The 13,162-nt window shown below is 38.8% G+C and overlaps 1 protein-coding gene across 1 annotated transcript in view; it reads right to left on the bottom strand.

Annotated features, from left to right (window-relative positions):
- Window positions 1–13,162, bottom strand: part of LOC124157437 (NFX1-type zinc finger-containing protein 1-like) — a 100,627-nt gene that overhangs the window by 15,442 nt on the left and 72,023 nt on the right. Inside the window, exons 7-8 of the mRNA XM_046532136.1 lie at window positions 11,608–11,767; window positions 8,580–8,688 (exon numbers count right to left, since the gene is read on the bottom strand). Of these exons, the coding sequence (XP_046388092.1) occupies window positions 8,580–8,688; window positions 11,608–11,767 (269 nt within the window). The remainder of the gene's footprint in view (window positions 1–8,579; window positions 8,689–11,607; window positions 11,768–13,162) is intronic.

The raw sequence follows: 13,162 nt of genomic DNA, 5'->3' as shown, positions 1-13,162 counted from the left end.
TTGGTTTTTGAGGAGCTGTAGTAAATCTATTAATCCTCTACCTCCCATATAGCGGGGTAGCGTTAGCCTTTCTATTGCAGCCTTTGGGTGATGTAAATTAAATTTTGTGAATGATGTACGTATTGATCTTTCTATGCCTGCTATTTCGGTTTTGGTCCAGTCAATCACTCCAAATGTATATGTCAACACAGGTACCGCAAACGTATTGATGGCTTTGATTACATTTCGTGCATTTAATTCTGTTTTAAGGATGGATGTTAGTCTTTTATGGAATTCAGTTGTTAATTCCTTCTTGATCTGTTTATGTTGTATTGATTTTGCTTGCAGGAATCCAAGGTATTTGTAGTTCTCATTTGCTTCCATAGATATTGACTCGTCATCTTTAACATTGAAGTTACCATGCTTGATTTTCCCTTTTCCTATGTGAAGTAATCTGCATTTATCCAATCCGAATTGCATTTTTATATCAGCGGAGAACCTACTTGTGACATCCAAAAGGTACTTGAGCTGTATTTCATTTGAGGCATAGATTTTAATATCGTCCATATATAGAAGGTGAGACAAAGTAAAACTGGTGTTTGTACTATTTTTTATTTTGTATCCATATTTAGTGCTATTGAGGGCATTTGATAATGGGTTCAACGCCAGGCAAAACCAAAGTGGACTCAATGAGTCTCCTTGGAATAAACCCCGTTGTATGTCAATGGTTGGTGTTATAAAGCCTTTACCTGATACATTGACCATTAGATTATTGCTGTTTTCCACTTTGCCATAGTTGCTTCTAAAAACTTAATGATGGTGCCGTGGATTTTGTATGTAGTCAGAACTTTTAAGAGCCAATTATGTGGGACACTGTCAAACGCCTTACGGTAGTCAATATAAGCAACATGAAGGTTTCTGTTATTTTTGCGTGATTGTTGTAATACTACAGAATCAATTGTCAATTGCTCCTTGCATCCCATATGGAACTTTCGGCATCCTTTTTGCTCTTCTGCAAGTATATTATTCTGGTCAATATGGCTATATATTTTATTTGTAATACAAGACGTGAGTATTTTGTATATAGTAGGTAGACATGTTATGGGTCGATATTGTGTTGGATCTTCCATATTCATTGTTTTGGGCTTCATGTATGTTATCCCTGTTGTGAAGAAATCAGGGAGGTTTGTTGGGTTATTAATAATATCATTAAAACATTTGGCTATGGCTCCATGTAGAGACGTAAACTGTTTATACCAGAAGTTTTGAATTCCATCAGGACCTGGTGATTTCCAATTATGTGCCTTTCTTAAAACTATTTTGATGTCCTCGGTTGAGATTTTAGTAAACTGCATTTCAACTAAATTGAGGTGTAAGTTTTCTTCGTTTCCAATCCAGCTTGCACTCGAATTGCTTTCTGTTGGGGTCGACCATATTGAGGACCAGAAGTTGTATACTCCATCCTGATCTGGCAATTTACCTTCGATGTCAGTTGTTGCAGATGATCTCAGCTTCTTGTAAAATGATTTTTCGGAAGTTTTAAATTCCCGGTTTTGTTCCTTTCTATTGAAAGACTTATTGGATCTTTTAAGGTGCCCAACTTTAACTGCTAGTTTTTGTTTATTAAGTTCGAGCAACTCTTTGACATACCTGCTGTGGTTTTCATTAGCTACATCTATGTTGAAATTTTTGAAAACACATTTAAGTGATGATACTAACTTTCTTGATCTATTTCCATTTTGATATTGGGTCAATTTACCAATTTGCTGCCTTAGATGTTTTATATTGCTCTCTAAGCGTTTTCTCCATGGTGGAATTGTTTCTTTTCTTAGTGGCACTGTTTCAGATCGGGAGTTCGGTTTGATTTTGAAGCCTAAGTGTTTACTAATGGTGAAAGAAGCAGCATAAATCAATGTATGGATGTCGGAAATATTGCTTAAATACTGGGTTAGCTGTGGTAGGATATTATTGACCATAGCGACGGTTTGCATAAACTTCGTTGATGTATTTATTTTTGGAATTTTCGGTCGCTGGCTGGGATCTGAACCGTAATATTCTATTACCGTTTTGGTTAGCAATTCTGATATTTCAGTCTCTTCAAGATTTGTCGTTTTGGACTGATTGGTGTCAATATGTTCTTCTTGGCATTGGCTATTGATGATTCCTGAGTTTCCTGTTTTAAAAGTTATTATTATTATTATTATTGCAGTACTGCATTAGATAAACGCGGAATTGGATAAGACTCATTTCTTCATTATGATAACTCGTGCAATAGCAACAATTGCCTACTCGCGAAATTTGTGTGCAGTGGGCACTCAAGAGGCAACAGAAGGTGAGGACCTTGGGGTGGGGAAAATTGGGGCTTCTCATTGGCAGCAGTTTTGTATAGTCAGACATTCCTGAGGTGGGATTCTGTACACCGTACCAACGATTGTCAGTGTTGGTAAGCTGGGGCCGTATTCTGTATTTCGTCGGTACCGCACCATCAGATTTCCCTTTCAAGCCCACCGACTGGACATGATTCCATACCGACAACGGTTTCCGTACTTACCACGGCACTTTCAGCGATTCTGTAAGGTCGTCAGTTTCAAACCAGTCGGTACGGTTCTCCTCCTTCCCAAACAGGGAAAATCCAAATACAGTGGAACCTCGATCCATCATTTTTCACGGGGATGGATGAAAAAAACGATGAATGCGGGAAAACGATCGATGCGGGAATGGTTGTCCGAGTTGCCTATGTCCCATGAAACACTTGATTTTTGCGAATTATGATATTCATTAATGGATTCAAACAAGATTTTAGCTGACTACAGGAATATTATTACTTTATCAAAACATTTAGGTCATATTGTTGATTCAAATTATATTTCTTTCAAATATCCTGAAGGAACTAAAAAATGTTTCACTCCACTCGGAATTTTCACTGCTATTTCACTGTAAAAATTCTTATCCATCAAATGCCATTTCAAGTACACGTATTTACGAGATAGATACGTGCATGTTATGCCTCAAACAACTGATTTCGCCATCGTAGTGATTGGTTATCAGATGGATCTAAGACCAAAAATAGTTTATTATTTGAAATGTTCCTTTCTAGCAATTAAATTTTTAATATGATTGAGGCAATGTGCCGTTAACCCATTCCTTCCCAACGTTGCGTGAACACAACGCAAACTTTGCGATTTTTTTTCTCCGTATTTGCTATTGATAAGCAGTTAATATTTTTAACATAGGTAGTTCAATGCTTTATAAAATGCTATGAATTTTTTCACGGAAGAAATTTAATAACTTTTGTTTTTACAATGGCCTTTTCATTTATATGTAAGTCGTTATTTTAGGTTATCTTCTAAGCTTACATATTATGTTAAATCTGAGGCACTCGATGATTATATCTCTTTGCAAATACAATGATGCATTTGTATTCTAGGCCATTGCAACAAATTGGGTGAATTTGACTAAGTGGTTTTCAAATTACTTAAGAACAAAGCAAGTGTTGCTTTCACGCAACATTGGGAGGACCCCAGTAATCTAGTGAAACGGCGCGCAGCGGTGGTAGTCGTGTAGAGCATTTTTTTTACTGAAAAATGAAAAGCTTATCAAGAATATGTTACCTTTTTATAGTGAAACTTTAGTTTCAGGCAATTGTTAAGTATTTTAGTCCTAAATACACATCTACATAAGTGTTGAAGGGTCTTTACTAGGATGTTTGGCAGGTGGTGAGTTTTCACCGAGTTGTGATTGTTTGATATTTTTAACTTCACGTATCGAGCAAGATTAAATCAGCATTTCGATGTGCTATAGTGGAAATTTACGGTGACCTAGACATAAAGGATGCATAAAAACTTTGCTATAAAGTTGTCCAGAAAATATAATGATTTCTGTAGGCATCTGCAATTTCAAGATATACTGGCATCCTAAGGTAAGAACGATCTGCTTACCACAGTTGACAAGTATGCTAAAAGCAAGTGAGTATGTGAGGGTTAGCAAATAGATCGTAAATTGGTATTTACGTGGTGTTGTTGACTAGGATCCAAAGGGAAGGTAGTGGGAGGGTAAAAAGCATATTTAGGCTGGGCGGGGATATCCCGGCACCAATGGGTCTCCGTGCACAGTGGGGGTTGGCAAGTGAGCAAAATGAATGGAGAGATAAGAGGGATCACATTATCGCAGTATTTTCTGAGATATTCATGCCCACTGGCCGCTGACGATAATGAGTTAGTAAGGCTCCAAATGAGGGTGCAGGTCATTTCGAAAGAAATTTTTTGAGAACTATGAGTGACTATGAATGCACAGGGATTCCAAGAAAAATATTTCTAGATATATTGACTCAGGTAAAGGGCTTTCTGGGTATTACGGTATATATAAGGGGGATGTTCTGTTCCATCTGCTTTTACTATATCTGTGGTTGTCTGTTGAACAATCGTTCCCTCCAAATGACCTGAACTCACATTTGCAGCCTAAGTTGTTCACTATCACCAGTGATCATAGTGCATGAAATTCTCAGAAAATATTCCAATAGCGTGGTATTTCTTCCATTCTGATGTTTAGTGGCTATCACACCTTAGCAAAAAATATTGCTGGAGTAAGGAAGCCTGACTGGTAACAGAAGTTTGGACCAGGGGGATAAGTTTTCTAAGATGCGTCCATACTTTGCGAGCTCAACCAAATATTTCTACGGTTTGATGCAATTTCTCATAAATTATCTTTTGACGAGAAGATGATGCCATATTTTAGTGAAAGTGAAGGAGCAATTACTCATTATCAATAGCAGACACTTTGTTACTTCCGCCATATAAAAATTCCTATTATTTGACCGGTTTCTTAATATTTTCTGTACTTTATAATGGTGTAACAGCCGAAACCAGTAAAATAGTATAAATTTTTATAAATACTTTGTGGAAGTCACAAAGTATCTGTTATTGATAATATGGACCTTCTACCATGTACAAGCTTCAAGTTTCGATTGGAACAACTACACTTTTAGTCACTAAACTTGCCATAATATAGGACATAACGGAATAAATTGTTTGCGAAATACAGTAAGGAAAGACAAGGTTGACTACAATATTGTTCGTGACGAAAACATTCACGACGAAGATGCTGAGTTTGTAGCAGCCAGAAGTTTAGTGATTACCAAAAATGCAATATTCATTTAAATACTGATTGGTCCTCTAAATTTCATGAACAATTTCAAGTTTAATCAATATTTTGGGTTAATTACACATTTGGGTTATAATAAAAGAGAATTATTTGCAAAAATAAAAGAGTTCCAAAAAAAAGGCAAAACGGCTCATTTGACCCAGAGAACTCCCAACTTTGCGAATACGTAACGTTTCACAAACCACAACTTAAAAACAATAAAAATATAAAAATCGATAATTTGCCTCATTTGAGTCTGTTTTATTGCTAATTCATAAAAATATTTGGAATTTTTAAGTTATTAACATGCTTGGGATTTAATGGGTTAATTGTCAGCGGCACGCCCACCTGATCCTCGGCTTCATCCCATTTCTCGTTTTCACCAGGGATCTCGCTCTACCCCCACCCCTGCCATCATGTGCTAGCGGCCAACCCGAGGCACTCTGCAATATTCACGTGCTTCTAGCCTGGATTCTTTTCTTCATCTTCAATTATTTTAAGTCCATCATTTAAAGTTCTCACTTGTTTCTTCGGAAGGGCCATGGTGCGAAGGCAAATAAAAATAAAACTGTTAAAAAAGAAACCAGGCTTCATTGAACCCACACGGAAGACACTCGCTGGTTTTAAGTTAACTCACCCAGGAAAGCACGGAACCACTCATACGAGGTGAAGTTTTGCACTAATGGTATCGCGTACGGCGTAAGCAGAGCTTACTGCAGAGGGTGAAGCATGAACATATGACTGCACAATGAAATTTATTGTCCAATAGAGAAGGCAACTTACCCACTCATTTCTTACAGTAAGTAGCGTAGCTCCAGATGAGCAGATGAATTCAGATGCTAGTACGGAGAAAAAAATATCATGAGAAAACATCGCTTTGTTAGCAACTCTGACAAGCGGATCTTAGGAAATGCACTATTGTAACTATCCCACGGCACTCAGCTTCTCCCTATCGTATTTCAATCTCCTGGGGAAGATTCTAACTACCGTATAAGCGCGTGTAAGAGGCGCACCTTTTTTCCCAGACATTGCAGCCGAAATTGGGGGTGCGCCTCTTACACAAACTTCTTATCTTCCCTCCTCCCCTTCCCCGGTCGCAAGTCCAAGGGGAACTGAGTGGCCTTGGTTTTCAGCGTGAGTCAGTCATCTGAAACCCTGGGTAAAATCAAGCGGGAGGGGAGTTTCTCCCTTAGTGACGTATTTTTAAAATGCTCCTGTTTGAATTTCTTGCAAGCATCGCGCCGTCACGTCGGTATCCCAGAGGTGAACGTTGAAAAGATCGCGTGGGGTGATTCGCTCCGGAGCGCGCGTTAAATTTACTGCCACGAGTGAGCATGCCCCGGCATTTATACTGCATATAGTAATCGCTTATCAAACGTATAGAAACGCGTAGTTTTGAAGGACATACCTGGTTAATAGTCAACATCTGTCTTGCCTAGCAATTTCCATTACGCTGAGAACCTGATTTTTCACAAATCATCTTCAGACGCTAATATGAGGATTTTTGCTGAAATTTATATTGGTTTCAAAACCTGCTGTTTAAAAAATTCGAACGAGTGTGTTCATTGTTGGACTAAATGGTGGATAGAAGAAATCGGAAATGCTTAAGAGTGAAGAGCGCGGAAGGAGAGGTCGAGGGGAAGGAACGCGATCCCTCCCCTCCGTATTTCAAGCTACGAGGCTATGAGCGAAGGAGCAAGGGAAGAACACGTCCGATCTTGCATGTGACGTCGTTGCCTTTAAAGCGAAGGGGCGAAGGCGCAGCAATGTGATATACGCAGTTTGCGTTGCCTGAAGTTTCCAGTTCGTCTCGTCTTGTTTGAATGCGCTTATGGTACGCTTGTTTCTTCCGAAATTGTGCTGTTTGTACTATGTTGAATATTAGTAGCCTTGTTTATCTATAAATCTTTGTGTCAATCAATTAGAGCTCAAAAGACTTAAATGCTGTCAGATATACGTCGCGTTAAGTCTAATTCTTTTTAGAACCTCGTGCATGTCATACAATTGCTGAAAGATATCGAGATATCTTCGAGCTCATAAGGTGACTCACCTAGCATTTGACCTCCAGAAACTCGGAGAATTGAACCTGGTAGACCGAAAAAGGTCAGTTGGTGAGATAGGGTAGGGATGAAACACGTTTCCATTGTTCCCCTGTCACTTGATATTTTCCTATTTTCCTGAGGAGTCTCGGAAAGGAAAAAATCGGCAGAGGCATTGGCTGATGGAGGGCCGAGTGTAGCTTCGTTAGGCCCCTTGCACACACACCGATTTTGGACAGCCGGTAAAATATCGCCCGATATTTTACCGGCGAAGCGATGCTTGCACACACGCCGGATTTTTACCGGTCATACGATAAGTTGCTATGTTTTTGAGCCGGCACCGGCGATCCACAGTGACAATGGCCGGCAGCTAACCGGCATTTTGCCGGTGCCGTCGCGTGTTCGGTACGTGTGCAAGCTCCAATGCTCTCCCATTGTTCACTATTGGAATGTGGACGGCGATATTTTACCGGCCATCAAAAATCGGTGTGTGTGCAAGGGGCCTTAAATCCACGACGTGGTTATTATCATACGGCGCTGAGATTGCCCCGATTGTTGTCCAATCTCTTGGGAAGGTTATGCTATGTGCCTGTCGTGTTTTGCCTTAAAATTTTCCACGGCTGCATTTCTATTGCAATACTCCTGCGAGAGCTTTTAAACAAAATTGTTCGTGAGTAGGACAAGCAACGTAGAGCGATGGCGTATGCGAAGAGAGGATCGGAACTCTTTCTACTCCCTCTTATGCCGCTATTACCGCCGCAGTTATCAAAATTACCTCTTTCAAATAGTACTGAAAGAGGAAATTTTGATAACTTGAAATTCCAGGCATACGTCTGCAACACCGCACGATAGGATAAAAAAATGCCGCAAAAATTTTTTTCTTCATAGCTTCGATGCTCGAAATAGGGGTGCGCCTCTTACACGTGTGCGCCTCTTACACAAGCTTATACGGTATGTGTCTGTCTTTATTAGCCGTAAATAACACATTGTAAACACTTCGTCTCATTTTCATCAAACGATAGATGAGGGAAAATTATACGACGGGACCACGATCTTCAAATGATAAATGCGGGAAAACGATACTTTGCGGAACGATAGATGCGGGAAAAAATTACATTGTCTTTATGGAACTTAATTTGGGACCAGGAGCGGCGAACGAAGAATGCAGGAAAACGATCAATGCGGGAACGATAGATCGGGGTTCCACTGTATATCCGGAGTTAGAAGCCATCTAACGTGTCATCGCCAATGAAAGAAGGGTAAAAACAAGTGAAGACTGATTGGCACAGTTTGCTGTCGTCGCTTTAAATCTTTTTGTTTGCGGAAATTACGACTTATTGTTAGATTAAGATAATCTATATTGGATACGTTGGATATTGGATCCTTTTGGCTTAAACCGCTAGCCCTTAATTCATAGCTTACCTTACAGGGTAAGCAATACCCACACTTCTCCTTACACTGAAAGTGTTCGCAGCGATATTTGCATTTCTCTCTGCATGGAGGGCAAGGATTGGAGCAAGGAGCTAAGCACCTGGAAAATAAGATGCAAATACATTTCAATTTATTAACAAAGAACAATACACGGCCCACTTGTGAAGTATGACTGGCATTAAGCATGTGAAGTTTCAGTAAGTACATTTTAGTATAATGGAGTAAATTCATTTTCTGATGCCAATCACTGTAACGTAAATAACTGCCTGAATAGAGGACATCATATCAATTGGCATAGCCAAAGTTAACTAAATTCCACCTTTTCGGTTGGTTGCAAACAAAGGCAGTCTGAAATGATTGGGGTCCCTCAGCTTAACCCTTTCAAGACGGTAGAGTTCTCTCTTTAGCATGACTGCTGGACTGAGCCCCAAGAGACTCTTCGGTCCCCCCTGTATGGAGCATTTTTATAAGACATTCATTAAGAAAGGACTCGCAGATAATCACAACTCTCAGCTCCAACCTTTTTCAACCCTTTCTAGAGAGGACTCCACATAATCTTGGAACCTGAGGGTAGTTGGGCTCCCTCCTTTCCGGATTTAAGACCCTCACAGCGGCATTGGTTTGCGGTCAACTTATGATTTAATTGTACATATGAGCTACTTGGATAATTATTGCTTGCACATTAATTGCATACTTTGAATTGAATTTCTTGCTTTTTTTTAGCATTTTCAAATTTTGAACAAATCTCTACTGTCATTATTAATGGATTTAATGAATCAATCATTTCCATTCCAGTAATGTGGTCCTGAAAGTTTTCTCACTGATTCCAAACCTTATGACAAGCCTCTCACTATTTGTTCGAAATTCATTAGCAGAGGTAAAATTTTCCTTGCAAGAAAAGCTCTTAGTCTGTCACCGTTAGGGCATCTATGGTACCGCTAGGAAAGTGTGTACCACACGGGCATACAAACACCTATGGAGCCTTTGGAATTGCATCCATCGGTATACCATATTTCTCCGAATATACCCAGTGAGAAATGAGTCATCAAATCGCCGTCGATTCGACGTCGAAGTAGTCATCGATAAAACGTCGATGGCAACACATCGATCGATGTCTATATGGCCCGAAAATCGATGTGTTTTCGACGTCGACGTCATCGACGTGTTTTTGATGTCGATGTCATCGACGTGTTTTCTATGTCGACATGATACCGTCTTCTTACCTGCGATTCCTAATAATAATTACGGAAATATACATCTTTTTGGCTGATAAAGAGCATCTATTGCTGCCCCAACGACGGATTTCACTCGAGCTCGCATTGTCTGAACAAATGAAGGCTGAAATAATTAGAATGTTTCAAATTTATTATGGTGAATTGTAATCTCATGTCCTTCGTATTTATCTTCAATAATAACCAGAAACCTTTGAGAAAAAATGTGAGATGTTGATATCTATGACGTGAGGCTAAAGGTACCGAAATGACACGAAACGAAACGCCGACAGCAACCGACACAGGTTTCCACCGGCTTATCAGAGTGACACAGTCCAAACATTACTAGGATTACTAGAGACCGGTAGAGACTGCCAGACTGCCTTCAAGCTGCAACGCCATGCGCTTCCGATAAAGTTACAGAATGAAAAGGAATCAAAGATTGTTCTCCAAGATTAAGACTAATGTGTATGATTTAATAAAATAATTATTTAATTTTAGCTTTATGATTTGTGTCACATATGCTTTAATAGAGTCCCACCGTTAAATTTAAGACTTTGTCACAACATCACTCAGCCAATCAACACGCTGGCCCCGCTAACCAATGAGAATAACACGTCGAAAAATCGTCGATTGAACAAATAAAATCAACATCGACCACATATCGATCTATAGTCGTCGAATCGACGAAGATTCGACGTAGATTCGATGAACCATTTCTTGCTGGGATAGTCACCCTCTGAATCTAGACCCACCCTAGATATATTCCCTCCACCTAATTTTGAGACTTCAGTTTTGAGAAAAAAATTTGCATTGAATATATCATTGCAGATAAAAATGCAGTTGAATATAATACCAAAAAGCTAGTCCCTTTTTATACAAAAAGCAGCAATTTTAAATATTCAAAATTAGTCAGAAAATTTTTAAATTCAGAATAAGAAGATTACAGTGCTTTGCGTAACCTGTACCTGGCCTAAAACCAGCAAAAATTGTAAGGAAAAAAATAAAAATAATAATAATAAAGCGTACAAGAGAAGAAAAGCCACATGAAAACCTTCACAAGAATACGGAATCACATTACAGGCCATTTCTTAAGAAATGATGGGATGATGACTGTAATCGTCGAATTTCTATCTGAAGTTCTTAAACTACTTCCTTGGCATTAGAAAAAATGAAAAAAATACAGCAAAAGCTACTGGTAGCTGAGCAAATATTCCTCACAGATTTGAGTAGGTAAAAAGAATGGTTATCCCCTGGATAGGTAAAAAAATACATATTTCTCTTCAGCATCCCTGCTCTTTCTTCAATAAATATGTAATAGTTTGATATCTTTTTTTTTATTTACTGTTAGGTATGCTATCAAATGGGTCAAAATGGCCATAACTAAGGTTGACGTGAAAATTACAGCATATTAAAGGTATAAAGGAAAAAAAATGAGCGTGAAACATTTACTGCTGAAAATGTCATTCCATGTACGTAATCGTGGCTGCATTAATGAACTCTAGTTGTCTCGGTACAATTTGCGGAGGTAGCTGGGCAGTATCGGGGGTCTCTCCTTGGTATGATAAGTGGAGGTTTTATGATATAAAGAGGATCATTACAAAAAAGTTTGCCTATAAATTTAAACCTGACGGGACCGTAGGGGTGGTATGAAGCATAGAGGTTTATGATGTCAAGAGGTTCACTACATAGAGGTTTTACTGTATCTGTATATTTTACGGAAAACAATTAGGCATGCATCACAATGTGATACCACAGAAGGAAAATAGGAATTCTTTAGTCAACACACACATATAGCAATAACTCACTTGTGCCCACAAATAAGCCTCCTTTCACATTTCTCCTTGCAGGTGATGTGGATTCTTCCTTGCATGCACTGCCCACAGGTGCCCTTGCATTTATGTCCACACATTAAGATTTTTGCACAAGGCTCTTGGCACCTTAGCATTAAAGTATCTGGATTGGAAACTGTCAAGAGAAATACATTTAGGTACAGTAGAATCCTGATTTAAGGTTTTTCAGGAGGGAACAAAATTTAAAACACTAAATGAGGACCAGCCATTTTTTTTTTTTTTTTTTTCAGGTTTTAGGGTCTCAAATGATTGGAATGGCTTTTTATGAATAAAAAATATTATTTTAAGTAACTAAAAGGTGCTGCATGCTGCAAAAAGTAAATTGATTAAATGTTCTCAGCCCAATGAATGTTGGTTAATACTTTTCAGGAATCAGCTAAAAATATGGGTAGTAAAAATAAGTCATGAGAGGATGACAATAGGGTGGTTTCCTATTATTTTTTTATTGCCTGAATCGAAAGATTATTACTCCTGGAGTACGTATTTCACGCTTTTAGATTTTTAAATGACAATATCTATTTTTTGCGATTAAATGAAAAGTAAAATTTTCAAGCGCGCAAAAACGCGACGCGTAAGTAGGAACGCATTTCTGGTTCCCCCTCCTGCCTTGTGAGGTGACCTTGATCGAGGCTCTGAGCGCTGATAGACGCAGGATGCTAGCGGGTAGCTGAGTACCTTGCTGGCTGGTAGCGCTTGGCTTAAAAAAGGTTTATTAATACCTTATCAAACGAATAAAACTTTCCGACCTTAGCCAGTTTTAATAGGTGATTATTAAGACATGTTTCCCTGAGCTCTGTGCCTCATGCATGCATTGATAACCTCAGACGATGTATAACTCCTATCCTCTCGTGTAGAAACTAGGTCCCTGTGACGTCACGTGGAGTGGAATCGCATGGGCGCCAATCTGGCCTTTTTCAAATGAGGATAAAATCTGACTCTTGCCATTTGTCTAAACCGGTATTTCAAAAACCAAATAATTTGTGCACTATGAATACACTAATGGTGGGTAACGAATTGCAATCAATGCCTTTCGTTTTCTTTGATGAAGGAAACTACCCTATTGTTTAAATGAAATATTTTAAGAAAATTATAATGTACATCAACTTAAAAGTAATCCCACACGGAATATTATTATGGACATTAGTGATTCCATTTTTATTAGGGATGGGTCGAATAGTAGATTTCTCGAATTCGAATATCTAATTCGAATATCAAATTGTTGCTCGAATATTCGAATGCCTCGAATTTCGAGATTCGGTAAAATGTATAAAAGATCTATGGGTGAAACGGACCAGCTTGAAGTGTGGTGGGCGTTCAATGGGGAACATGCATGAACTTTGTTTCTACCGTTATTGTAGCCTATCTTATAGAGAATTTTCTCCCCAATCCGAATATATAAGCCAAAGTTGTCTACGTCAATCACAAATGCTGTAAAATGCTAATAAAATTCTTTTAAAAAAATCTACGAAAGTCACGTGACCCGAAACGCTTTCTTGTTGGCTTGACGTCA

This window comes from Ischnura elegans, chromosome 4 (assembly GCF_921293095.1).
Source record: "Ischnura elegans chromosome 4, ioIscEleg1.1, whole genome shotgun sequence".
In the NCBI taxonomy this organism is placed as follows: domain Eukaryota; kingdom Metazoa; phylum Arthropoda; class Insecta; order Odonata; family Coenagrionidae; genus Ischnura; species Ischnura elegans.
This window is presented reverse-complemented; position numbering and strand designations above follow the sequence as displayed.